This window comes from Melanotaenia boesemani, chromosome 5 (assembly GCF_017639745.1).
Source record: "Melanotaenia boesemani isolate fMelBoe1 chromosome 5, fMelBoe1.pri, whole genome shotgun sequence".
Classification (NCBI taxonomy): domain Eukaryota; kingdom Metazoa; phylum Chordata; class Actinopteri; order Atheriniformes; family Melanotaeniidae; genus Melanotaenia; species Melanotaenia boesemani.
The window spans coordinates 39,007,359-39,035,131 of record NC_055686.1 but is presented as its reverse complement, the minus strand read 5'-3'; the positions used below and the strand labels follow the sequence as shown (position 1 = coordinate 39,035,131).

Sequence of the window (27,773 nt, the reverse complement as noted above, 5' to 3'; positions counted from 1 at the left end):
ATGAGCAAATCTAGTGGGAATTTGTTTTATTCTTTGATTGGATTTTTAGAGTTTATTCCTGTTGTCTTTCTACCCCACATCTCCTGCTTCTTCTAATAAACTCTTTAAAAAAGAAGTCAAGGAATGCCTGAGAGTCCATATTCAAATCCTCAAAACTACAAAAAAAGAAAGTGTGTATGTACATCGCAGCATTTCGGGGTGACCTAAACTTACCTCTCGTTCTCGGTCTGATTTCGAGAGTCGCATCTGTCTGAGCATCTGAGACCTCTGCTCCATCATCAGAGTCCGTTCATACGTGTACGCGCTGATGTCGCTGTCATGCTGGAGAGAGGTGAGCAAACACCTTCAGCAAGGAACGCTCAGACACGAGCTCTATCAGAGTGTAAGACTGTTGATGGGCAGTCATTTGTAATTTGTTCAGTCACTACAAACTGCTGTTGCATTGTTCCAACCAAAGCTACTTTAATTCAGAAATCATCTTAATCTGGATTTTGGTGGATAAACGTACCATCTCAACTACTTCCACCTCAGCCTCAATGCGTAGATGATAGAGGAAGGTTGCCAGATCCTTCTTCATCTGAATCGAGTTATCCTCCATCTGGGCCACCGTGAAGATTCTCATTCCACATTTACGCCACACCTGAGAACGAGACAACGGAGGCCAAATTAGTCTTGAAATCAAATCTTCGTAAACTATTTTTTATGTAATGGATGTGATTTACCTTGTGTTGTCGTAAGAGGAACGGCAGCAGCATCAGCATCCCCCCATCATGGACGATCCACCAGACATCGATGTAGCCCTCTGTGCAGGGCTCGCTGTTGCTGGGAAACAGGGAGATGTTCTTGGGTACCAGCAAGGCCAAGTGTGCCGCTGTAGTCACCCGCACTGTGTCTGGAAGGAAGAGAGAGAAAGGGGGGATGATGTTAGCTTACTACGTCTACACAAAAGAAAAGAATTCACCATCCTCTTTGACTTACTGATGAAGGTCTTCCAGGACTGCGGGTCCTCACTTTGCCTCCAGGCATGAGGCCACCCCATGACCACAGTGTTGGGTTTCATCCCTCCCAGTCCGCTGGACTGAATCATGTGGCTAATACCTTCACGTGCCTTCTGAGCCACGATGCACTGACAGAAGCCCTTCACCCGCTCCTTATCCATCAGATTCTTCAGAGTCTGAGAACAAATACAAGTTAAAGTGCTGTTAAATGTCAGTGTCACCTATATCAGTATTTCTGAACCAGAAGGCTTTATGAGGCCTTTCTGTGTTTTATGACCACCAGAAAATATTAACTTGTTCAGCAGCGAGAGCTTCTCCAAAGCTATGCAGAAAGTTGCCCGAGACAACGGTGCCCACGATGGTCAAGCCCTTTCCTGCCTTGAGCTGGCTGGCGAAGGTCAGCAGGCGCGGAGACTTAACGTGGGCATCCTCGTCCAGCTTTAGCAACACCAGCAGCTGGGGCCTAGCAAGGAGAGGCAGTGGATGCTCCATAAACATCAGAAACAGTGACGCTCTCACTTCTAAGTTACTCCACACACACACACACACACACACACACACACACACACACACACACACACATACAAGCGATCAAACCAGCACATCTGTCACTTATTCACTTTTAAAGCCAAACAGTCTATCCATCTGAGATTTTGGAAACAGCTACTGATGCTAAATTAAACTTCCAGACTCGATTCTTCAGCAAACCGGAACGAGGAACCAGGTTCAGTACCTCCAGTTTTTGGTGTGTGGTGGTCCCTCCTCCAATCTCAGAAGGGCATAACGGGCAGCACTGAGTGACAGACCTCGGATCCCATCCCCCCACTCCTTCTCTGCCCTGAACACACATGTACAAACAGAAATGAAAAGCATGTAATGGTACATATTCTGGTATGGACTGCGGGTTTTTTCTACAATCGACACAGAGTAAAAATAAATAAACAGGTGAGTCATTAAAATCAATTAAACTAAAAGTTCTAGACAAATACATTTACACAAACAAGTATGAGCCATGCTGTAAACGTATAATTATGTGGAGAGAATACGATTCCATGGCAACATACCCGTGATACTCAATGTATTTGTAGATCATGCCGGCAATCACCATGGCAACAATTGCGTAGTACCAAGAGGATATGAACATGAGTGCCAGGCAGATGGTCATCCCCAAAAACGACAAAGTCCTGGACAGATGATCACCAGAGCTTCACAACAGTCTGTGCATTGATTCATATAGTTGTGTGTGACCATGTGTGTGTGTTAGGGAGTACCAGTGGTAGTAAGAGAAGCGTGGCCTCCAGTTGGGCGTCCTGAGGAGGGTCTGGAGGGCACAGGCCAGGTTCACAAATAGGTAACACATCAGGAAGAACCTGCAGAGGCAGAAAACAGGATCTCATGCCCATCACAGAGACACCTGAGATTATAACACCCTCTAGTCAAACACACATACAGAGCTGCATCTCACATTGTAAGGATGGGAGCAACCAAGTCCAAAGAGGCGATGAGAATCCCTAGTTCGGCTATCAGCGCCGTCAGCAGCAGAGCCCAGGTGGGCTCCCCGTTAGCCTTCCCGTGACCAAACACCTAGTAGAAAAACACACAACAACTATGCGCATTATACTGACAGTGGGCTACGTGGGTGGCGTACACACAGGAAAACAATCATTCCCTCCAAACCAGAGAGCTATTTGCTTGTTAAAAGTGGCTCCAATGCTGGGTTTGGAGCATTTAGCTCTCGTTCCTGCTTACAAAATAATCCCAGTGGCTTTTCACTTCAGTCACTCAAAGTACCAGATCCATGCATCAAAACAAACTTTAAGCAACATTTTTTCCAAAAAGAAAGCAAGTTCACAACAGAAGAAAAACATGTAAGGATTGTTAAAATTAGCAGTGGGAAACTACACAACAGTTTGAGCACAGCAAGCTAAATGCTAACGAAAAGATTCTCTCAACTGTTCACTTGCTGTTGCTGCTCCCAAACTCCTGCCTCCTTATCGTTCTTAAAGCTCTTCTTTAAAGCCGCCCGCTCCCTTTGGCCTTTTAACACTTTTTGAGAGGTTGACTTTACCTGATTTTATATATTTTAATTAGTTTTAAGTCATTTAATTGTTTTATTTACTGTGTATTTATTTGTCTGTACAGCACTTTGGTCCACTGTGGTTGTGTTTTAAGTGATTTATGAATGAAGTTGGATTGGATCTGTGTGGGAAGGTGGAGGTTTTATGGATTAATGGCATTTTAGGCCAGAGGTGGAATGATATGGGAATATCTAATTTGTGTCCTAAAATGACCATCTGTATACTATTGGTGTTATATAACTGCTTGTTTTGTCCCAAGTGACCACCTGCATACTGTTTTTGTTATATTATTCTGCTTGTTTTGGTGCCTGTGAAACTGCCTATCTTTGGAAGGGTGAGAAAAGGGTGTCTTGTAAATATGTTTACAAGACAGGATCTCAGGACTCATCCTCGCCTGTGGGAAGGACCGGCCATCCTCTCTCTCATGCGATGTTGTGTTTTTCTAAATAAGTATAAAGACGGGGAAATCCCACATCTCGGTAGAGTCTGCTGCGGGTTACGTACGAACGCCCAGCCGGGGTTTTCTAAGCCACTCTACCGGGATTGTTGGCTCTCCAGTCCGTGTCAAAGGTAGGGCAAGCTATGCTATGCTATGCTATGCTTATAAGGCTGAACCCATTGAGATGTAATGATGAGTGTCATGAGCTGCGGGGAATAAACCTGACACACTTATTCTAGCACTCTGACTTTGTGTGTTTCATCCGCTGACCACCACGAACCTCTAAAAATCACACATTACAATCTGTAATTGTATTTTGTGTGAATATGTGCAGCTCTAACCCGGAGGAAGGGGATGATGTTGTCCTTGGCGATGGCCTGCAGGAGTCGGGGCGCGCCGGTCAGAGACTGGAGGCCCGCGCCACATGTCGAGAAGAAGGAGCCGATCACAATGACCCAAGGAGTGGGCCAAGCCAGAGTCCCCACCACCAAGTGGCCTTTAACCGAATCCCCAAACCTGCAGAGGTTGCAGTATGTGAAGCTTTTCAAGGTTTAACACGGTAAAAGTGACTTTAGTTTTAAAGGTCCCATATTATGCAAAATTCACTTTTTAATGGTTTTGGAACAGTCATACTGGTCCCCCCGCATGTGTAGGAGACCCGTAAGTGTGAAACTCTTTCAGGTGCTCTCTCTCCCCCCTGCTCCACCTCTAGGGAAGTAAGCGCTGAATTGAGCGAGTTTGAAAGCCTGTACGTTAAGACGTCATAAGGGACAATAACCACTCCCCACAGAGCGATGGACCCGTCTACCGGCTCTCAAAGCCCGCCCTCTAAAAATCACCTAGCGCCCAGTGTTTTTCCCTCTTCGGCAACCCTCGTTAGCGGACATGGCTAAGCGACAGAAGCACTGTTCTGTTTGTGGCTGCATAAATGAACACGAAAACGTTTTTTTACTTCCATCCACTGAACCCACGAGGACTGAGTGGATTAATTTTATTTTTGGAGGAAATGTACCCGGAAAACTTCCAAAGGTTTTGCATGTCTGTGGCCAGCATTTCAAAGAGGACTGTTTCCACAACATGGGGGCATGGAAAGCAGGCTTCGCCAACCGTTTGAAGCTGAAGCCAGGTTCAATACCAACTGTCCGTGACACAGCTGGAGAGGTAAGAGCTGGCAGTTATTTTATCGTTTCGGCCTTATTAGTCTGATAGCTTGAAAATATATTAGCACTGTTGTAAATGTAGCCAAGTCACTGTTTCTACTGTTTGTATCCGGTGCCATTGTGCATCAGATTGATGAGCGTAGCTAGCTGTGTTCTCCGTGCGTCGCGGTTTGGGTCGGTAATGGGGGCTTCAGGAATGGGTTCCGGTGTTCCGGCGTTTGTTTATCCTTCACTACGCTGTAATCAGCGTCTAGTTACCGCTAAGGCCTAACCTGTCAATCACCTCATGACGGGCGATGCGATGGGCGGAGCCAACAGCTGAGCTGCTCCACCAGGGTTCCGCCCACCATAAACGGCACATTTCTGAAGCTGCTAAAAAGAGGGAGGTGAAGAGAAGCCGCTGCACTCAAACTGAGGGTCGATTTGTCCATACCATGGCGGAAATATTTCATTTAGATATTAATGAATGGTCTCAGATTGGGAATAAAGTGTATAATATGGGACCTTTAATTGGTGCGAAACAACAACAAGCGCTGAAGCAGATGCACTGACTTGTCTCTGAGGACGACCCCATCGATGCAGGCTCCGAACAACACAACGCTGCTCAGGTCTACAAGGACAGCGCTCAGCAAAACAAGAGTTGGAGCAGATGTGACAGAAATAACAATAAAATCAAAATATGATGAGAAAAAAAGACTGAATAATAGAAATAAAAAAGCAGTTAAATGAAACAGCGTTTGTGTTGTTTAGGTGCCAAAGAAGCCAAACATTTCTTTCCTGAAAACAAATGAGCTGTAAGGTGTTAAACAGCTTTTTGAGCTGCTTGTAACCAGAGAAATAAATCAAAATACGCTACAAAAGGATACAGACGAGAGAGGTAGTGAGGATAGCAAGGATGGTTCCGATAGGGATGGAGCGCTGAGCATCTTTTAAATCCCCCGACCGATTGGATCCAGCCATGATTCCTGACCAAGAAAGAAAAACTATTATTATTATTCCAATAGGGGTTAATAATGTAAAGAGATAACATGTGGGTGAATTAGTATTCAGAGAGCAAAACAAGACAGACACAAGTCTGTACCTGTGACTGAAGGGAAGAAGATGCCCACCAGCAGCGTGAAGGAGGTTGTGATGTCAGCAAACACATATGGCCGCTCAATGGATGCTGGATGTGCAACGTGGGAGGAGCGGAGCGACCTTTTCTCCACCACATCCCCTTTGCTGAGGTAGGAGCTCCACAGGTTCTCTATGAGGAGATTCTATGTTAGCATGTTACTGGGAGAATAGATGTAAATGTAAGTGACACACACTTGTTCTTTAAAGGGAGAGAAGTGGGAATCTTTCCTGCAGGAGAAATAGTTTTACACCGTGTGAGGGTTGGGTAGGCAAGCCCAGACACGGAGTTAACCAACCTGACTGTCATGAAATTAAATCTAACATAATCAAAGCATCACCTCAGTCTCTGCATCAAAGCAGAAACCTCTGTTTCCAGGGAAAACTGTCTGTTTCAAGCTTTTTATGGGAGAGGTTTAAGAAAGCGACTCGTTAAGCACACATCTTTTATCCTGCCCAGCTGGAGAAACAGGAGAATAATGAATTACATTAACAACAGCCAAGTTCCTTCTAGTGTCACTGGAAACCATGAACCAGCAAACAACAGCTGGACCTCATGTCAAAATGTTTACAGTCATCAGATTTTAGCTCGTTTTATTGCATATTGCAATATAATATCAAATGAGGCAAAAGTTACATCTATACTCTCTAAAGGCATGAAAAGACCCTTTTTATGGGATAAAAGAAAACATGTAAGCATGTAATACCAATGAAAAGAGAACATGTTTAGGGTTCATCAGTGCCTAAAGGAGGGTCTTTCAGTATTACCTTTCCTTATCCAGGCTGTAGGCCTTACTAGACTAGAAACAGTCCCAACCAGAAACACAACAACACAGCTCACTTTACCTGAAATAATCCCACTGGCCAGACCAGGGATCCCCTGGATCTCTGAGAAATTGTTGGAGTTGAAGTATTCATCACAGGTGGCATTGAGTGCTTGGCTGGGACAAAAATGCCCCCAAAGTTTTGTGGGCTTTTCCACCTGAGCAGGGGCAAGGGTTGGCTGCCCTGTGCTGTTCTCTAATGGGAGGAAGGATGTATGTCAGGTACATTAACATTCATGTGACAGGAATACTGACAGTAAGGAGTATCAACCCACCATAATCAACTGTGAAGTTTGTGACAGATAATTCTGCTGTTTTACTGATCGTCTCCAGGAAGGTTTTCCCGCAGTCCTCGCCAACATCGTGGCCATTGATAGTTCTGTTCCCCAGCATGCACACGCTACAAAGAAAAGGTCCAACAGTCCGTCAAAACTACGGCAGTCACACAAACAGCCAACATGATTTGAAATCTATGCTTACGGAAAATATGGAGGGTGGAAGGCAGACACCAGCGCTCCGATGTAGATGGAAATGATGGAGACGATGACGCACGCCAAGAAGATGGAGGCCAGTTTGTTCACATACTTTACGCCCACAAAGACCAGCAAGGACATCAAGAGGAGACAGATGCTGCCGTAGATCCGCATGTTGTTCAACATGGTCGACCCGTCACCTTTAAAAATGGAGGCCTCAGGTACGATGTACACCTGAATTAAAGTTTGTACGGGTGTCAGTAGATGCTTGTGGGCAATGCTGTAAAGCTCAGTAACCCTTACAAGATTCTGTCTCAGCACCAAGTCAAAGGATGAGGAAACAAAGTCAAAACATCTATTTAGTGAGACTGAAATGGAATAAAGCTCATTTATTAAACATCAAACCATCTGCTGTTCATTGTGCATCACTGAAACACTAATTGGCAAAGGCAGCAAGAACCCACCAGAAGGATTTCAATGGCTCCCAGGATGTACATGGACCCGGCAAAGGTGGTGCCCAAGTAGAAACACAGGCCTACAGCACCCCCAAACTCGGGACCCAGAGACCGACTGATCATGAAGTAGGAGCCTCCCGCTGGACAGAGAAGAGGGTAAAAAAAAAAGAAAGGTGGTACACGAGGAAAGGAAGAGGTGAAAATGCAAAGGAAGAGAAGGAAGGTAGTTGATGGTAGGACAGAGATGGTGTAAAGGAAAGGAATGTAGAAAGAGCCAATGGGACATAAGAGAGAGAGAGAGAGAGAGAGAGAGAGAGAGAGAGAGAGTGTTTGGGATGAATGGTTAGTTACATTATGATATCGGGAGGTAGAGGGAGAGAAAAGAGGACAGCTGATGAGAGACGTCTTGCTATGCTTGGAGAAGTAAGCATAATTATCTACATGACACGTTAACGAAAGCAAGAAAGAAAGAAAGAAAGAAAGAAAGAAAGAAAGAAAGAAAGAAAGCAAGAAAGCAAGAAAGAAAGAAAGAAAGAAAGAAAGAAAGAAAGAAAGAAAGAAAGAAAGAAAGAAAGAAAGAAAGAAAGAAAGAATCTGCAAATGACAGCTGCTCTTTCGTGTCACTCAGAGAACTGGATTAAAATAAGTCTACTGGATGCATCAATACATTGATTCAAAGATCAATGAATCAGCTGTTTAGCTGCAGTAACTCATATACAGAATATTATGGACTTAGACTCAACTTTATTGTCACTACACAAGTACAACAAAATTTCTTCCAGTACAACCCGTCCAAGCAGGATCAGGCAGACTGAGGCAGCAGCCGCAGGGGCGGCGCACCTAAATACAACTTTAATTCAGATAATTCAACTTATCCACATTCATCAGCATGTTTCTAACTGCTGCTATGGAGCGTTTGTCATCTAGCTAGCAGGGATTTACAGAAAGATGACCCAGCTAGCTGAGTTTTCTCATGTCTGGAGAACAGCCATCGGTGGGTCTGATGTGTGAAGCTACACCATCATCGAAGCCTTTTGTTTCCGAGTCAAACCTGAATTTGAGCTGAAGACCCTGTTCATGGCACAACCAGCTCCCCAAGTGAGCAGAAACAAACAGCATTCACAGTTTGCTGATACAGTTTGAAGTGGCGAGAAAACAGAGTGCATGGAGGGGAGTCAGACATTAGGAGCAACTACATATTTTCTACTGCTGAGAGCTCAGAACGCAGCGTTTGGTTTCCAAAATGCAGCTTTTTATTACAGAAGTATAATTCACTGCCACAAAACGTAAATGAAGACAAGTTTGTGGGCTTAAACTTATGGAACAGCCTACCTCTTCTTAAGAAGTGCTGCTGTGCTAAATAACTACTATAGGAACTTAAAAATGGTGAGGATCTTTTAGTAAAAGTAAAAGTAAAGAAATCAGGCCCGGCTGAATGATTTGCAGTACTCAGCTGTATTTGAGAAACCAAACACTTTTCTTTTGCTTTTGTTTTTAGTTCTTTCCATCACCCACGATACAGAAAATATCAGCGACCATCTGAGACGAGATGGTGAGAAAGCAGGAGAGTTTGAAGCTGCTCAGGTGAGAAACAAAGCATGGCATGAATGCTGAACGCTACACGCACGTTAACCATTACGGTCTATGTTACACAGGTCTTTAGTTTTTAACATGTAACATGCTAGAGGTAAAAGAAAATGAAAAAAACAAACTTTCACATTTGCGATATTCGTTTTCACGCATTTCTGTGAAAGTTGAAGCCGATGGCAGGTAAATATCCTACGTTTTTAATGTATGTACATGCAGAGAGGGGGAGGCAGACAGAGGGACAGACAGGACAAACAGAGACAACACTAGTTAGAAAAACGTGTACTTTAACAGCACTTCTACAGCTGGAAGATGAGATGGAAAACTTGGAAAAGTAACATGGAAAATCAACTGTACACTGGCAGATGTCATTTGTTAGGTTTGCAAACTTAAGATGATCAACCTAAAAACGTGGATTAGGTCAGAAACAAGTAGAGATCCGCACAAGCCTGTCTTTACTGCTTGTGTTTTACTGTCGGGTGTGACTGATACAAATCATGTGCTAAAGCTAGCAGCTTAGCTTAGGCTAACCTAACCCCAACCCCCGTCTGCAAAGAGCAGCTAGCGCTGGATAAACCAACTAATGCAGCCTCATCAGGGCTGGCACCTCCCTCGTCCAAACATCGCTTTGTTTTTACAATCTGGATGTTTAGATTTTTTTGCCTAGTGTTTAGTAGAGCTAATTTAACTCTTTGTTCTCATAGTTGTTTTGTTGTAGGTGGACGCCTGATATTAGCCTGTTTGGGCTTTTTTGCCTTTGCCTGTACTGTATCATCGTCCTTTCTATCAACTGTATACCCAGAACGGGTCGACAGTAATCAGAATACAAATAGCATTTAATAGTACTGTTATCGGGCCAAATGAAATCCCTTTTAGTTTTTCTCCAGATTCTATTTTTCCCTGAATTTTTTATTTTTTTTTCCATGAAAACCTAATTTTTCCGGGAAGTGTCTAACCATGTGATGGGTGGGGTTTTTCAGCTCTACGGGCCTTTATTGGACAGTGGACCTGAGCGGGTGACCTGCAGCAAAGGGCCTAGGTGGGGATTCTAACCTGGGAGCGCTGCATCAACGAACTGCAGCGTCTGTACAAGAACCGGCTGCTCAACCAGGACGGCCTCCAGCTGCAGCTCAAACACAGCGAGTGGGTTGGATGGAATTCCACAATATTCTGCATTTTACAATTAATTCCAGTTTCACTGTGAAATTTAAATCATAGGGCCCTACAATGACCAATTTAAGAACAACAATCATCATTTTTTTTAAACAAAATGAAAAAAAGGGGGAGTGGTAGCCTAGTGGTTACAGAGGTGGGCTCGGGTCTGGAGAACCTGGGTTCAAGTACCCGGGCTGGCAACTAAGGTAAAAACCACTGTGGGCCTGAGCAAGGCCCTCAACCCCTGACGGGTGCTGAATGTGGCAGCCCAATGCTCCCAGTGTAACCAGTGATGCCTTAAAAGCAGAGGACGACTTTCGCTGTGTTTTGCAAGATATGTACCGACAAATAAAGTTATTTTTGTAGGAAATAATGAGATTCTGTGTCATGTATCTGCATTCTGTCTATAAATGATGAAATCTGCTTTTTGTGGCCATACGTCCGAGCCTAATTCTGCATGCATGGGCAAAAAGCAAAGGACAGCTGTAGAGATGAAGCAATACCTGGTACAACTCCATTAGTGGCGATTGCACTCATCGATATTGCAGTCAACATCGTCTGGAGAGGAGAGACAGTCACACAAGCAGCGTTTTAGAGCGCTCTCATTTTCTGTCATCATGCCTGTCTGCTGACGCACAGACACTCACACAGCAGCAGCAAATGAAGACGATGCAGAGGGCCTGCAGCACCCCAGCCGTTCCCACCACCCAGGTCAACCGCAGGAACAAGATCACGCCGAAGATGTTCTGCAGGCACGGCAGGTAAACGCCCATGAACGTCCCCATCTGTGGTGACTGAAAGGGAAATGGAGTATAATTCATTTATTGTACAACAGAATCATTTCCTTATCCTAAATTTCTATTCTGACTCTGACACACACACACACACACACACACATATATATATGTGGGTGTGTGTTTGTGTGTGTGTGTGTACACATAAGTATGCATCAATAATGTAATATGATGTAAAATGCTATTATTACTATTATTTATTAAATCCTACCTACACCCCTCCCCATGTGAGTTAAGATATATTTTTTTACGTAGAAAATGTCCCCATGAATGATGTGTGTTATAATTGTTGGAATATGATCATGAACCTTTAAACTTAGTATTTTAGGAACTGAATGGGGACCTGATGGGGTGGTTGGACAAGCGAGCGTGGGGTGGGTGCTATATAACCCCACCTTCTTTTCTTCTTCTTTTTTTTAAGTACTATTGTTTCTTACATTGTTGGGCTAAGAGGTGTCATTATAAGGAACAATAACTCCAACTGAGAGTTTTCAAGATCTCCACTCATTTCTAACCTCGACTGGCCTTTTTTTAACCTCTAAACATGTCAGTGTTTTTAATTTTCTTCTCCTCTAGCTAAGCTACAACAGCATCCTCGTGAGCAGGTACCATGTGGAAATCATTCCCTGATTCACCAGACGTATGTTAATGCTTACTCTGAACACACTGCAGGACGAGAAGGGAAGATCAGAAATGTTCAGTTTATCTCTCTCCTGCCATCTGTTGGCAAACAAGCCAGCGAGTACGATCAGAGAAGAGTGACAACGCTGAATTACTCAGAGCCACAACAGACCGTCTTATCTCGGTCAGCTTTATCAGAGAGCACTGCAGTGCACATCAGGGTCACATCCTCGTGTACTTTGAGTCACAAGATAGGACACTTCTAGACAGGAACTCCATGACCAATAATGACTGATGAACACTTGGATGATTTGTTCATTTCATTTCAACGTATTTCTTTAGATCATCTCAAGTCATCCATAGTGATTATGATCATTTCAAACTCTATCGTTCTATTTTTGTTTGTGTTTGTGATTTGCACAAACCTTGCCAGCTTTCTTCTTCTCACCGATGCTCTCGGCCTCCTCGTGCTCCTTGGCCCCCTGCGTCAGGTTGGTGTAGTTCGCCAGGCGGTTGAGAAGAGAAGACACCTTCGGCCGAGTGTCCATCTCCTCCTGTTGGTTGAGGAGGAAGTGGGGAGATAAAAGCGTGAGGAGAAGGAATGATTATTGAGGTACATGGTGAATTGGGAAAGCAGGAATGAAAGCTGGAGGTGGACAGCAAGCAAAGTGAAGAAGCAGAGGATGCGAGAAGAGGAGCAGAAGCAGGACAAAAAGCAAAAACAGCGTATACAACAGACACAAAGACAGGGAAGGAAGAAAGAGCCAAGAATAAGCGGATGTCAAATAACTGATAGAGAAAGGAAACAAAGAGGAGGTAAAAGAAGCAGGACATTGAGAAGAGGCAAACAGATACTTGATAAAGAGGTGAGAGAAAAGAGAGCTATTGCCTGAGAAGTCTGTAATCTATACAAGCTGAAATTAGCTGCAGCCATCAGTCGCTGACTAGCAGAAAATTTTGCAATACAGAGACAGAATGTGGCACTTCGTTCTTTATTCTCATCTCATCTCTATTAATAACAAATAAACACATGTGCAGAATTCAAGTGACATGACTGAAATGTGCTTGGACAATGTTGTGTTTCACACCTCAAACAAGGCCAAGTTTCTGTCATAGAAGTCATCATCATCCATCCCATGAGTGTTGTTGATGTATACGTTGGAGATTTTCGAATTTCCATCACCTGGACAGAGTAACAGAGTGAGGATGAGGAGAGCAGGAGACTGGACGAAGAAGAGGACTCATCACCGCTGTCCTCAGAAGGGATGAGCTGCACTCAGATTCATGCACAGCGTAATGAAAGCAACCGCCACCGTGTCCCTGGTTCAGCTCTGACTCGACCAGCACAGATCCCCGGACTCAGCACCATCACGTCCCTCCAGGCTTCGACACGCAAACGGCAGCAAAACTCCAGTTTCTTTCACACTAGGACACGAGCTGAGACCCATAATTAAAACAAATAATTACACCAAACATTCTCTTATCGCCCTTTTGTTTGTGCCTCTAATTTTAAAAGTATCCACGCAGCAGACTCAACGCCAGTTCATTTCCCCCATTTTTGTGTTTTTTTTATTAAATCCTACTTATGTCTGTGAACACAGCAATAAAAGCAAAATGTCAGCACACAATTTAAAAGAAGTTCTAAAACACAAAGTCTACTTTTTCCTCATTTCTCCTCCTCTGCTGAAATGCTCCATACTCGCTCCATAAGCAAGTGTAAGCATGCCACACAGCTGCATGTTTTTAAGCAAGTAAAAGAAATAGCAGAGCATTTGGCTCCTGGTGTTAACTTCCCATCCCAAAGTTACTGAGTGTGAATCTGACTCGTTCCACACATTCAAAAACAACTTGCTAGTCAATAATCAGCAGCACGGTGGGAAACACTGAGCCGATGGCTGATAAGGATATTTGTTTTTTAAAAGTGATACATGACTAATCATTCACTGCATATTTACCTTATTCCCCCAACAACTATGTGCATTAATCATATTACAGCATTTTCTCTTCAAACAAAGACAAAGTTGTTGGATGAACGTAGATTCGCGTATTTCTCACACAGCAGTGGGATGGCCCACAGCAACCTAACCCGCTGGGCAGAGCCAGGCTGGCGGCCTGACAACGCCACCTCTCCATTCCATCCGTACATTCACGCTTTATTTGTCACTTCTTGCAAACCTGGTCAAGGGTCAAATGAATTTTGATGATCGCGGTAGGAAAACATTTGAAAGCTTATGTCTCACACAACTTCTCAAAGTGATTTATTTCACTGTTTCTGACATTTTACAGCTCAAACAAATAACTGAGAAAATGGTTGACGGGTAATTTACCCTGTAAATGTTCGGACTTAGAAAAAAAAATTCTTTTCGTTTGGACAATAATAGCAAAAATGTTTTGTTTTTTTTTGTTGTTTTTTTCTTATAAAATGTAAAGATGAATGGTCTGTATTTATATACCTGGAATGATACCCAAAACGCTTTACATCTACATCACATTCACCCATTCACACACACACTCACACATTCACACACATATTCATTCACACATTCACACACACATTCACACACTGATGGCGGAAGCTGCCATGCAAGGCGCTCACCACGAAGATGACTGTCAAGAATGTAGTAAAAATAGTGAAATGGGTCATAGTGTGAGACAGTTATTTGGCATTACATACCCAAACTAAGTGGTAGAGATGGCTGGTTTATTTCATTCATTCATTTTCTTCATGGCTTAGTCTAGTTCAGGGTCGCGGGGAAACTGGAGCCTATCCCAGCAATTAGTAGGAAAGAGGCAGGTACGCCCTGGACAGGTCGCCAGTCCATCACAGCCAGCAGTTAGCCGCTTTATTTCCACACATTTTTAATAAAATTCATTGGAAAATTTAAGGCCTGTCTGGTGTGTGACTGAAAGTCTTCAAGCTAGCAGCTGAAGAAAGGAAAAAAAATGTGAAAATCATTAAGCGTGTCTTACTTGTTGTGTTGAGGACAAAAGTTTTATTCCATCTAAAAAAAAGCCTCTGCCAAAGTGTTCTTCTACGACTGCCGTTGAAATAAATCATGAAGGTCCTGGTAGTGTACATGAAGATGAAGGGTTATTGTTTGGTGACAAGCTATCTTGGGGTTCACTTCTTTCTGGATCCTCGTGGTGTTTTTAAGGTGAATTTGGGGGCTTATCCCTCAGTTTTCCTTACTCAGGTGATTGTTATAGGCGTTTATCATCAACATTGGGGATGGGTTTCTGAGAAACTAACCTGTGTGACACCTCAGGTTAATTTCAGGTTACTTCTGCACAGTTCCTCATCAGACATTTTCACTAATTCCTAAAACGGGCTGCTATCCTCTGGTTTTCACTAACAGTAATGTGGTTTTCTTTGAGGAGATAAACATTTCAATTTTCTACTGTGCAATTTACTCACATCTTTATTCTGACACTTCAGTACTAATCTCACGTCTCAGCTTTCTTTTGAGACCAAGAGTATACAAACAGTCCTTAAAGTTGTGAAGACACCAACCCCGTTTCATCACCCCGTTAGAACAGGGTGATGTTCATCCCGGTGTAAAAAGTAGTTCCAGGGTGATGTTCATCACGGTTGTAAAAAGTAGTTCCAGGATGATGTTCAGCACGGTGTAAAAAGTAGTTCCAGGGTGATGTTCATCCCGGTGTAAAAAGTAGTTCCAGGGTGATGTTCAGCCCGGTGTAAAAGTAGTTCCAGGGTGATGTTCAGCACGGTGTAAAAAGTAGTTCCAGGGTGATGTTCATCACGGTGTAAAAAGTAGTTCCAGGGTGATGTTCATCACGGTGTAAAAAGTAGTTCCAGGGTGATGTTCATCACGGTGTAAAAAGTAGTTCCAGGGTGATGTTCATCACGGTGTAAAAAGTAGTTCCAGGGTGATGTTCGGCACGGTGTAAAAAGTAGTTCCAGGGTGATGTTCATCACGGTGTAAAAAGTAGTTCCAGGGTGATGTTCATCACGGTGTAAAAAGTAGTTCCAGGGTGATGTTCAGTCCGGTGTAAAAAGTAGTTCCAGGGTGATGTTCAGCCCGGTGTAAAAAGTAGTTCCAGGGTGATGTTCATCACGGTGTAAAAAGTAGTTCCAGGGTGATGTTCATCACGGTTGTAAAAAGTAGTTCCAGGATGATGTCAGCACGGTGTAAAAGTAGTTCCAGGGTGATGTTCATCCCGGTGTAAAAAGTAGTTCCAGGGTGATGTTCAGCCCGGTGTAAAAAGTAGTTCCAGGGTGATGTTCAGCACGGTGTAAAAAGTAGTTCCAGGGTGATGTTCAATCACGGTGTAAAAAGTAGTTCCAGGGTGATGTTCATCACGGTTGTAAAAGTAGTTCCAGGGTGATGTTCATCACGGTTGCTAAAAAGAAGTTCCAGGGTGATGTTCAGCATGGTGTAAAAAGTAGTTCCAGGGTGATGTTCAGCACGGTTGTAAAAATTAGTTCCAGGGTGGTGTTCAGCACGGTGTAAAAATTAGTTCCAGGGTGGTGTTCAGCACGGTGTAAAAAGTAGTTCCAGGGTGATGTTCAGCACGGTGTAAAAAGTAGTTCCAGGGTGGTGTTCAGCACGGTGTAAAAAGTAGTTCCAGGGTGATGTTCAGCACGGTTGTAAAAAGAAGTTCCAGGGGTGATGTTCAGCATGGTGTAAAAAGTAGTTCCAGGGTGATGTTCAGCACGGTGTAAAAATTAGTTCCAGGGTGGTGTTCAGCACGGTGTAAAAGTAGTTCCAGGGTGATGTTCAGCAAGGTGTAAAAATTAGTTCCAGGGTGGTGTTCAGCACAGTGTAAAAAGTAGTTCCAGGGTGATGTTCAGCACGGTGTAAAAAGTAGTTCCAGGGTGATGTTCAGCATGGTGTAAAAATTAGTTCCAGGGTGATGTTCAGCACGGTGTAAAAATTAGTTCCAGGGTGGTGTTCAGCACGGTTGTAAAAAGTAGTTCCAGGGTGGTGTTCAGCACGGTGTAAAAAGTAGTTCCAGGGTGATGTTCAGCATGGTGTAAAAATTAGTTCCAGGGTGGTGTTCGGCACGGTGTAAAAAGTAGTTCCAGGGTGATGTTCATCACGGTGTAAAAAGTAGTTCCAGGGTGATGTTCATCACGGTGTAAAAAGTAGTTCCAGTGGTGATGTTCATCACGGTGTAAAAAGTAGTTCCAGGGTGATGTTCATCACGGTGTAAAAAGTAGTTCCAGGGTGATATTCGGCACGGTGTAAAAAGTAGTTCTAGGGTGATGTTCAGCACGGTGTAAAAAGTAGTTCCAGGGTGGTGTTCAGCATGGTGTAAAAAGTAGTTCCAGGGTGATGTTCAGCACGGTGTAAAAAGTAGTTCCAGGGTGATGTTCAGCACGGTGTAAAAAAGAAGTTCCAGGGTGATGTTCAGCATGGTGTAAAAAGTAGTTCCAGGGTGATGTTCAGCACGGTGTAAAAATTAGTTCCAGGGTGGTGTTCAGCACGGTGTAAAAAGTAGTTCCAGGGTGATGTTCAGCCACGGTTGTAAAAATTAGTTCCAGGGTGATGTTCAGCACGGTGTAAAAAGTAGTTCCAGGGTGATGTTCAGAATGGTGTAGCATCTCTTCTTCTAACATGTCTGGAAACGTCTGGGAAGTGAGGAAACCAGTTGCTGGAGTTTTAGGAGAGGAATGTTGTCCCATTCTGGTCTGATGCAGGATTCTAGCTGCCCTACAGTCCTGGACCTTGGTTGCTGGATTTCTGCTTCCATGATGCTCCAGATGTTTTCTGGTTAAAGGTCTGGACTGCAGGCAGACCAGTTCAGCACCTGGACTTGCAAAGCCATGCTGTTGTGATGGATGCAGGATGTGGTTCAGCATTGTCTGGCTGAAATCTGGAAGCTGTCCACGCCATAGGCACTAATGCAGCGCCATCCCATCAGAGATGCAGCTTTTTCACCTGTCCACTGATAACAAGCTGGATGCTCCTCTTAAGTCTGCAGGACACGCCATCCATGCTTTCTAAAAAGCCATTTAAAATTTTGATCATTCTGGCCACAGAATAGTTTTCCACTTTGCTTCAGATAATTTAAATGAGCTTTGGCCCAGAGGAGACAGTGGTCTTTCTGGATTATGTTCACATTTGGCTTATCTTTTACACTATGTCATTTTAACCTGTATTTATGGAATTCATGGTGAACTGTGTTCAAAAACAGCAATTTCTGGAGGTTTTCCTGAGTCCATGCAGTAATTTCCAGAAGAAAATCATGTCTATTTTTAATGCAATTCTCCCCAGTTTTGACCTTCAGCCTTGTTCCCTCTGCACAGAGATTCCTCCTGGTTCTCTAAACATTTTGATGATATTATACACTGGATCGTCAAAGTCACTACAATTTTATGTTTAGGGAGATTTTTTCTGAAACTGCCTCCAGAATTTTGAACTTGGCTTGTCTCAGACTGGTAATCCTGCACCTGTCTTTACCTCTGAGAGGCTCAGCCCTCTCTGAAATGCTCCTTGCTGTTAGTTAACCTAGTATTAGCTGTCAAATGCTCCTCCAGTTGTTTTGATATGTGCTATTTACTTTTCCAGCCTTTTGTTGCCACTTTTCCAAGTCTTTTGATGTGTTGCTGCCACTGAATTAGAAATTAGCTCATATTATCTATGAAATGGTCAAATTTCTCAGTTTCAACACCTGATATGTTGTTTATGTTTAATTTGGAAAAAAATATGGATCTATGAGGTTAGCAAATCATTGCTTTCTGTTTTTATTTACATTTTACACACTGTCCCAACTCTTTGAGAACTGGGGTTTTACTTCATTTATTTTAGGTGTGTCATTTCAGATAGGAGGCAGAACAAATCAGGCCTAGTCAAGAAGATGTTAAACATAATGTCTGAAGTTTTAAGGTACAACAGCCAAAACTGCTTCTTCTATGCATATTTACCAACAACCTTTGTTCATGTTGACCGTTGATTGACAAAGATAAAACACTAATAGACCATTCTGGACTCTGCAAGGAACATACACAATTTTATTATTTCTTTTTAAACTCTGCTTGGACTAATGTGGATTTGTTTTTAATTGGATCACAATGGCTTGGCTTGAAATGTCTGTAAAGTGCTTTTGATATGGACTTTGTTTGTGAACTGGAGCAATACAAATCAAGCTGAATTGCCACAAACGATGTAGTAATGTGTTTGAGCTAGCTAATGCTTTCAATAGCCACAAAATGTAAATTAATTCAGTATTCAAATTGGACTTTTAAGATAAAAAATACTGATATTTGCTTCAAAATGTTAATGCCTTGGTCAAATTTTCTAATTTTCTTCTTTCTCACAGTAACAATATGTATAAATAAATCTCAAGGTTGTGTGGCATTTCTGACTATTTACAGCATCTTAACACGCTGTTAATGGGCACACAGACTGCTTGTATCAGAGTCCTGTTTGCTTAGAGCAAGGGTGCATTATCAGCTAGATATCATTTGGGTTTGTCCTCGATTGCATGACTTTGTTGTGTGGTATATTTTAGCCACAGTGTTGTTAGGCTTTAGCTTATTACAGGAGCTGAGTCTTCAGTTTCTTTAGCCTGGCCATTTGGCTGATGTTGAGAAAAGACTTGAAAAAGAGGAACTGGTGTGTTAAAGGATGGCAATAAGAATAAGGTTTCATAATAAATACTAACAGAATTTGTATCATCTTGTCTTTTGAAATGATGGGAAAAAGTCCACCACATCCTCCTGAGCTGTAAATATCACCAATGGTACTAAAAATCTGTGGCACCAAGTCTCATCTGTGAGTTTTTAGTGTCCTCTTGATGCCTCAGTGGCTCAACTACAACATTTACACCCCCTTCACATGAGGAGGCGCAGCTGTGTGTTTAGGTGTGAGCCCCCCCAGCCAGAGATGTTTGCGTGGGAGCAATCACTGAAGCAGAAAGCTGATGGACCCAGAAGTTTCCATCTGTGGACTTGATGCACATCAAGCTTCAGTAACCAACTTTACTGGTGTGAAAAAAATGGATCACGGAGCATCAGCTGCTCTCTGACACTCACTCATGTCAACAAGAAGAAGCTTTTCTATTTCAGCTGATAATTACTCTCATTTCAGACGCCGTATCCCTTTTTTCCCCGGACGGCACAGAACCAGCCGCTGCATCACAACAGCCTGATCGAATCGGATTAACTGTCTCCATTTCTATTTATGGAAGCTTATTAAAGAACACGGGGCATTCTTACAACTATGCAACTGCTTAAGTGGATCAGTGTGGCTAATACAGTTACTGCTCTCCATACTTACAGCGCTTTGTTGAGCCAGTGAATCAGCACAGCTATTCTTACAAACTTTTCTTATCACGCTCTACATGATGCTGCAGCTCGAATGACTCACAGGAAACACACTTCTTTTCTGTTACCTTTGTTTTCGTATGTAAAGCACCTTTTATTATTTTCCTCCGTGTCGTCATAGGGATTCTCGTCTTGAATTACATTTAGTGGCCAACTCATCTGAACCTGTTCAAACTGAGTCCATGTGAAAAGGCTTCTGCTGTCAGCCACCATTAAGTAAAGCAGGAAATCGGATCTAATCTGTAGGTGGAAAGTTTAACCTTAAGTCTGTTCACAGCAGCACGCAGCTGCTTTAATGTCCTCAACATCTGTTCACTGCAGTAATGCTGAAGCTGAAATCTGTTCAATCTTTCTGTACAACCACCTACATTTCCCAGGATTTAAGCCAATTTAGAAAAAAGTAATTAATCCAAAGAGCCACAAATTTAAAGTACACTTTTAACTGCTTTCATGCATAATGATGACTCAGAAAATAGCACTTCTCTTTTCAGATGACGAAGGAAGCCTCTGAAACTGTGAGCGTGAAAATCTGTCTTGTAAAAAGGGAACTTAGCTTACTGATTTCCTCCATGAAATTTGCTGGACACTTAAAAGAAAATGCCCCAAAAGTATATACTATAGGTAAGCATTAAGACATGAAAATACATTTTATGGCAGGGAAAAACGCACACACGACACGTTTTTTTTATCCAACTCTATCCAGGTTAAAGCAAAGTTTCCAAATCTTTCTATACAAAATTAAAATTGGGCATGTTTAAACAAACATCAAACAAGATGAACAAAAGTGAGAAACAGAGACGATCAAGATTTTCCCCCAGTAAGGCAAAATAATGCCTTATTACACGTCTCATTAAGAAAATGAGACATACAAACAATGATAAGAAAACATGTCTAACAGGGTCAGTCAACCCAAACTGACTTTAAAGCTAATTATTTTATTTATTTCTCCTTTGTTTACCCAGATAAAAACCTTCACTGAGACTAAAAAGTGACCATCAGAGTTAGCGCAAGGACACAATTTAGAATGAATTAATTAAAATTGTACAAACTATTTTTGCCTTATATACTGTATTTCCATTTATGTTTGCACATGTTTTAATTAATCACTGGACTACAGATTTCCTGTTGCCATGGCAATATGTAATGAACCGTGGTGTCACTCCAGACTTTTTCCTTTCATACCAGTCATGTTTACTTTCTAGGAGTGGGAACAAGCTGATCGACAGTGTGATTAATCATGTGACACAACATCAGCACAGATTCACCAACTCTGTCAAAACCTTCTCTGCCTTCACAGCCTGTATCAAAAAAGCACCGACAAAGCTTCAAAAGGCAGCGAGAGGCCTGAATAAAAACATCCGCACACAATCATATGAGAGTAATCCTAAAGACACTGTCCTGTGGTCTCAGTAAGGTGTGGCGTTATGTGTTTTTTCCTCACTTTGTTGTGATAGAAAGCCGGCTGTGTGCACAGTCTCAAACACATGGATTAAGCAGCGGAGTCCCTGTGCAGGAATTAAGATGCAACATAACCGCCAGAGCATGTGTGTCAGCATGCTGAGATGTTTATATGCAACCCTAAAACACATTAAACAACACAACATGCCTGCGTGTGTGTGTTTTAGTCACCTTGTTCTATGCTGCAGTGCTCTGGTGTATCGGCCCCCTCCTCCTCCTCCCGTGGCGGGTAGTTGTCACACCTGCTGACGCTTCGCTGAGCAGGTCATTTCGACTGACGCTCTCCCTGGAGCCGAAGCGCACGCGGGTTGTCCCGACGCGCGAGCTGATGTCAGGCGACGTGTCGTCGAGTCCCGGGAGGTCCTCCGCCTTGGTGGGCGTCACAGTAAAGCGCACTGATGTCATGGCAGCTCACTTGGGAAAGTTAGTGAGGAAGAGGAGGGTACTGTGTGGGAGGTGGAAGAGGGACAGGGTGGACCGGGGCTGTGCTGACCTGAGATGAGCTAGTGTATCTCCCAACTGATGCTGAGGTAACAGCGGCCTCTACAATGTTTTCTTTTGTTGCTAAATTCTCCATTAATCTAAACTGTCTGTCGTCTCCACCTGCTGTGTAAACAAGAGAGTAACGCGCACCTTCTTCTGTGCTGAAAAGCACCAAAAATCTTACTGATTCAGATCAAAATTTAGTTGTTATTTAAAGTTATTTACAGGATGATCAGTTCCATAAATATAAACATGTAGCAAACCAGCTTCAAGCAGCTACGAGAGAAAAGAAGAACCGAGGATGTCTTCTCTTATCATTACTAGTGAAACCTCTTTTTTCTATCTGACGCCCGTCACCTGTTAGTGGTCACTGCCAGGGAGAGGGTGTAATGGTGGGAAGGAAGCCATTGGTACAGTTAATGGGAAGGGACGAGGACAGCAGGGAAATTGTTGAGAGAAAGAGAGAGAGAGAGAAACGAGAAGAAATTTAAAACTAAGTACTCGAGCACCATGTTTGCAAAAAGGAACACTGCGTTCTACATGTGGGAGCAGTAGCTGTAGGAAAAGTTGCACAAAGCTTTAACTGTCAAATATACAGCCTGCAATGCTGATTTTCTCCTTTTACAAGATCTAATGATTGCTTCTTGTTAGCAACACTTGTGAAAATCGTCGCTTTAAGAGTTCCACAATACGTCCTCTGTCGTAGCATTTAACAAATGCCTTGTTTAAAGGAGCATTTCCACACCATTTGCTGGGTAAAAGCTTTCTTGTTTGTCACCAGTAGGTCTACTTCTCTGCTACTACAATCCACACCTTTCCTCATTATAAACACCAACAACGTTGTCAAAGGCCACACACTCATTTCCACCTACCTGCCTTTTTATATACATGAATGCATCATGTAAGGCATCATTCTCGGATAACAACCTGACAGCTTTCTAAATAAAAGGTGTGTAAAACAATAAGCATTAACAACCTCTCAGGTATCCTCCAACTGCAAAGTAAAAATGAGTTTACGCTCTCATCTTAAGAGGAAATTGACAAAATAGGTGGATATAGCTGAACTCTATTTTTTTAACTTGGCTTATAATTTAATTATTAAAGGAGAGCGGTTCTAACCGGTTGTGCCAGTGACTATGGCTCTCCTTCTGCATGCAGAGGCATGGCCCAGTCTTTTTTATAATGCTACCTCACAGTCTAGTCCTTCAACATTCAGGGTGGATGAGGGGGAGACAGCAAAGCTAGGTTAGACAGAAATAAAAGACTAAAGGAAGAGAATGGAGGGTTGATTACATACACTTCCAGCAACATTTGGCAAACTCAGTGGAAGTGTTAACCGGTAATGTCCTTATTTCATCCACGTTTTGTGCCTAAATAAACAATTGTTATGCCTTGGTATAGTGTTTTTCCAGTATTTTACAATATAAGCCATCCATATAAACCCCCCACACAGCACATTTTTTCTCAATTCACACAATCACAAACTAATGAACGCATCAGGGACAATGTGGGGTTCAGTATCTCGTACAAGGGCTAGTATTATGGGGACTGCAAAGGCTGGTAATCAAACTTTCAACCCAAGGATTTAGTAGGTGTCTGTTATTCTTCCTGAGACGAAGCTACCCCAATAAATTGAAGGTGATTTTCATCTAAAAGGCAGGAGTCAAAGTTACAAGGCAAAATCAAAATAGGGCATAAACTGAACAGTAAGCATAAATCTTAACCCCCCCCTTTTGGTCTAAGCAGTAATACGACAGCATGGCAGGATGGCAGCGGGACATTTTGTTCTCGCTTTCTGACAACCAAGCTCTGATTTTTGCATTTTTCAGGAAGTTTGCAACTTCAGCAACTGATTTTCATTCCAGCTGCCACAGAAGATGGACAGAGAAGTGTCAACAGGGTTATCCCAATTCACTAGTCAGACCACCTATAGCAAACACACCAATTAATGTAAGATCCATATCATCTCATCTGATTTTACCTAATGTCTATCCTTCTGTTTAGTGTCCATCTTTTTCCACGTGTTAAAGACATTATAATGCATGCAGTAAAACTGTCGGATTTAATCTGTGGCATGGCCTCTTTTAATGTTAAATCTTCGCTGGATTTTTCACCAGAGAGCTGTCTAGAGCAGTATCATTACATTCCCAAATACAAGTTACTAATGCTTTATTTAATTCACATTTTAGTCAAATTAAATCAACTGCCCTGATCTGGTTCTAATATAAACTATATGCTGCAGGCACAAGGACGCAGACATTTCTTTGGGTTAAAACACACCAATCATATAAACAGTCCGAACATCAACTCCAGAAAAGCCCAGCTGATGAAGATGATGATGATGCTGGCATTTAAACCGCCACTCGGTTCACATTCTAAGCCAATTATGCTAGCTATAATAATTCTGGCTTTGAACCGGTCAGTGGACACGTCTTGATGTTATAACGCACTCAGAGCTGGTTATAATACAACAATAAGAAGATGTTTCAAACCTGACCTTCTAATCGCATTTTTCATAACAAAAGGACCTGCGGCATCTGTATGAAGCTGCGGTTTCAGCGTAGAGTTTAACGCACTCACACCGGCCAAAATCAGAAAGGCGCGCGGTCAATTCTGGATAAACTGTAGGAGTTAATTAGCCTTATTTAGTAACAAAGTTGTGTTTTTAGTTTTTTAGTCATATCACGTGGAGCGTGCGAAGAACCGGGTTACGACTTAGGTAGAAGCAGGCACGCTGGGGTAGTCTCGGGTGAGGAGGTCTCAGGCGGTCCCTCCAGACCGGTGCAGCAAGCCGAAGCTAGCATTAGCCAACAGCTAGCAGCGCCCCGGCTGATACTGTCAACTCCGCGGACCTCCGGTTAGCTGCCGCGGCGACAATGTTGCTCACTGAAAATATCAAATTGAAAAATATAGTCACGTTAAACTCATACCTGTCCCAAGTTTCCTTAACAGAATTCTCCCGGCGTATGACTGTTTTTAGTTACATATAAGAATATTTGGCTCCTCTCCAGGGTTTTTATGGGCACTTTTTTTGTCCAACCAACCCCAAACAAAACATATGCGAGCGCGACTGTCTGGTCCTATTCGTCTTGCCCGTCGCTCTGCTTGCGCATGCGTAATGGCGCATAAGCCAATAGGGGTGTATGGGCAATGTAGGCCGTAAGGAGAGACTGGCGCGGAATTTATGAACATGTTGTCACTACCTTTGTCACTAAGTTTTTAATTATATCTCCATATTTTTTTCAAAGCATAAACTTAATAAACAAGGATTAATATTTCCCACCAAAAAGGGCAAAACTGAGAAGGCTTGTGAAATATTTATTTTCGCAAAAAGAAAATGGGCAATTCACTTTTAATAGTTCAGTTTTAACAAGTTATTTGACCTGAATTTCAAACACAGGTATGACTGAATACAAACCATCAAGAAAACACTTATGTCACATAAGGAAATTAAAATAACCTTAGATGAATGCTAATCAAAGACATGTAAATCGTAGTTGCACATTATCCAAGACACCAATAGTCCCTTTAATTTAGGCCAGGAGTTGTCTTCTGTGCTTGCAGCCTCATCTTGACCTTCATCCTGCTATCTCTTGATCCGATCCCCATCCATCTTCTCGCCGTCGTCTCCGCTCCGTCACAGAACAGGCTTGGGCTGCTGGGTGAGCAAAATGCCGAAGCGTTTTCTTCAGCTGCCACTCGATGTCGGGAGAACTTGTCATCTGGGGAGAACCGAGCCGGATGAGCCTGAGCTAGTGGGCTGTCCGTCCGGATTAACCTTCTGTTGGTGGCAAAAAATGGAGGGATAAATTTACATTACTGGTGAAGAATAATGATAAAATATAAACTTGTAAATTTAAAAATTTGCACACAATATTTTGGACAATTGTCAAAATTGACACTGACACTATATTTAGGCATATCTAAAAGAAAAAAGAAATCCAAAACTGTCCCACTGTCATAAGCTTTCTAATAATTTAAGTCATATTAAGGCATAGTTCTCTAGTCTTGATGAAGAACTTTCCAAAGCTTTTCTGTGTATGTTGGCTGTCTTTTTGTTCTCTTTTCAGTCAAGACGAACCTACACTGCCTTCGGTAATGTTGAGGCTGTGGGAGGATTCATCACTTCATAAGACAGGCCACTAATTTTCAGCCCAGTTTTTGTTGTCATTTAGCCTTTTTCTCCCTGTTCTCTCCCTTAAGCAATGGCTTCTTGACAGCCAACCTGTAATGAAGACCATTTCTGATGAGGCCTAAAGCTTGTTACCATTACTCCACGAGAAGCTTCGTCTGCGACAGGACGTGGATAACTGCAGGGGGGATGTCTGTGTTTTTATGTGCAATAAACAGCTGCATCCAGATGCATCTCTTGGGTCTTGTGCAGGATGTTTGCTTAATTCTTTTTTCCCTGTTATGACATCCCTTTCTTCAATTTCTGTTGTATATAGTTGTTATTTTGTTTGTTTTGTTTTATTATGCAACTTTTTCCATTTTGTCTTCATGTGTCCAGTTTCCTCAAATGCTTTAAGGATGCAGTGGACAGCATACTGCAGCATGCAGTTTTCTGTGAAAGGTTTTAGGAATCAAATGTGTAATGCAAAGAACACAATTCTGTCAAACTGTGTTGACTTCTGAATTCTTTGTAGATGCAACGTAGGACTTGGGAACAAGCTGCTAACATAATATATGAATTTGCTCTTTGTTCCTTCCTTTATGTGCAGACAGTGAGGGTTCATCCTTCTAGTTAAATTCTTTTTTTAAAGGCTTAAATGATTGAAAAGTCAAGAGTTTAATTGTTTAACAAACAAAAAAATATCCATCTGAAAATGGAGACTTGACTAAAAATGAATAATTAAAAAAAAAGAAAACAGCCCAAGTCTAAGCTGAACAGCACATTTTAAGTAGGAGTCTGGTTACTTCAGAGCAAAACACAAAGAAATGAGGGATGAGCTACGATATCTGCACAGAACTGTACTCTGGTTGGGTGTAATTATTCATTCTTTCATTCAGTTATTTGTGGAAGATCATTTGGTATGTCTTTATGTGTCAAACCAGTTTGAATGGATAGACTGTACATTGCAGGCATAGTAGTTTTATGATGTTAATGACATTATAAATACTAGTGGCTTGTACGACCACTGTTATAAGAAATTAGACTGATGTGATTTTATTTCGACCACAGTGATTTGGCATGAATTGATAATGTCTAAAATGCCTTGGGATGACTTTGCTGAGAATCGGTGCTTTACAAATAAACTGGATTGAAACCATTTCTCGTTTGTTCATGTTAGCAATATTACTACGGTTCATAAGACGTTTCCGTCTCTATTTGATTTGTTCGGCCCTTAAAGATTAATATAAAACTTATATAACATAAATCGGCACTATTAACTTTCCCAACAGCTTACGAATGATGAAGTAAAACTGTGATGAATCACAACATAATATTAAACATTATCAACGTAAACACAACATTGCCATTACCTTCAGAGTGTAGACTCTGTCCCCGCTCTCATTTAAGTAATACTGCAGAAACATCACGACGAACTGTTGATTCAAAGCTTTGTGGGGAAAAAATAATAAACTCAACTTTACAGACTGTAAAAATATATAGAAGTTTGCAGCAAACACGTCAAGTTTTATGTCTGAACCCCACGTGTAGCAAATTTTCCCAGGGCCAGAAAAACAGGGCGGATATCCGGTTCAAACACAATGCCGCTTGGCATTTTGGGAAATTGAGTTTCACCGTTTTTTTTTAACTATAACAATTTTAACATCGTACTATTAAATTATTTTAAGGTATTTAATATTCATTTTTTTTCAACCACTCTCATACTTCTTATTA

The 27,773-nt window shown here is 42.3% G+C and overlaps 2 protein-coding genes across 6 annotated transcripts in view; both read right to left on the bottom strand.

Annotated features, from left to right (window-relative positions):
• The window catches only part of LOC121640835 (solute carrier family 12 member 6-like), a 32,910-nt gene extending 11,087 nt beyond the window's left edge, over positions 1 to 21,823 (bottom strand). For all 5 annotated transcript variants that reach the window (XR_006010583.1, XR_006010584.1, XM_041986724.1 and 2 more), the window contains exons 1-22: positions 21,617 to 21,823; positions 12,786 to 12,880; positions 12,123 to 12,251; positions 10,930 to 11,076; positions 10,786 to 10,840; positions 7,550 to 7,680; positions 7,093 to 7,319; positions 6,888 to 7,012; positions 6,635 to 6,808; positions 5,757 to 5,921; positions 5,542 to 5,640; positions 5,228 to 5,285; positions 3,857 to 4,031; positions 2,464 to 2,582; positions 2,270 to 2,368; positions 2,063 to 2,182; positions 1,732 to 1,836; positions 1,293 to 1,461; positions 979 to 1,174; positions 723 to 892; positions 509 to 640; positions 214 to 321 (exon numbers count right to left, since the gene is read on the bottom strand). Coding sequence is in view for 3 of the 5 variants with exons in the window: in XM_041986724.1 (XP_041842658.1) it covers positions 214 to 321; positions 509 to 640; positions 723 to 892; positions 979 to 1,174; positions 1,293 to 1,461; positions 1,732 to 1,836; positions 2,063 to 2,182; positions 2,270 to 2,368; positions 2,464 to 2,582; positions 3,857 to 4,031; positions 5,228 to 5,285; positions 5,542 to 5,640; positions 5,757 to 5,921; positions 6,635 to 6,808; positions 6,888 to 7,012; positions 7,093 to 7,319; positions 7,550 to 7,680; positions 10,786 to 10,840; positions 10,930 to 11,076; positions 12,123 to 12,251; positions 12,786 to 12,830 (2,748 nt within the window). In the remaining 2 variants the exon portion in view is untranslated. The remainder of the gene's footprint in view (positions 1 to 213; positions 322 to 508; positions 641 to 722; positions 893 to 978; positions 1,175 to 1,292; positions 1,462 to 1,731; positions 1,837 to 2,062; positions 2,183 to 2,269; positions 2,369 to 2,463; positions 2,583 to 3,856; positions 4,032 to 5,227; positions 5,286 to 5,541; positions 5,641 to 5,756; positions 5,922 to 6,634; positions 6,809 to 6,887; positions 7,013 to 7,092; positions 7,320 to 7,549; positions 7,681 to 10,785; positions 10,841 to 10,929; positions 11,077 to 12,122; positions 12,252 to 12,785; positions 12,881 to 21,616) is intronic.
• Positions 21,824 to 25,233: 3,410 nt separating this feature from the next.
• On the bottom strand, positions 25,234 to 27,631 carry nop10 (NOP10 ribonucleoprotein homolog (yeast)). Its single transcript, XM_041986731.1, is given in 4 exon segments — positions 25,234 to 25,616; positions 25,619 to 25,675; positions 25,677 to 25,709; positions 27,413 to 27,631. Coding segments are annotated over 4 exon segments (195 nt in total). The 5' UTR covers positions 27,467 to 27,631; the 3' UTR covers positions 25,234 to 25,565.
• Positions 27,632 to 27,773: the final 142 nt, after the last annotated feature.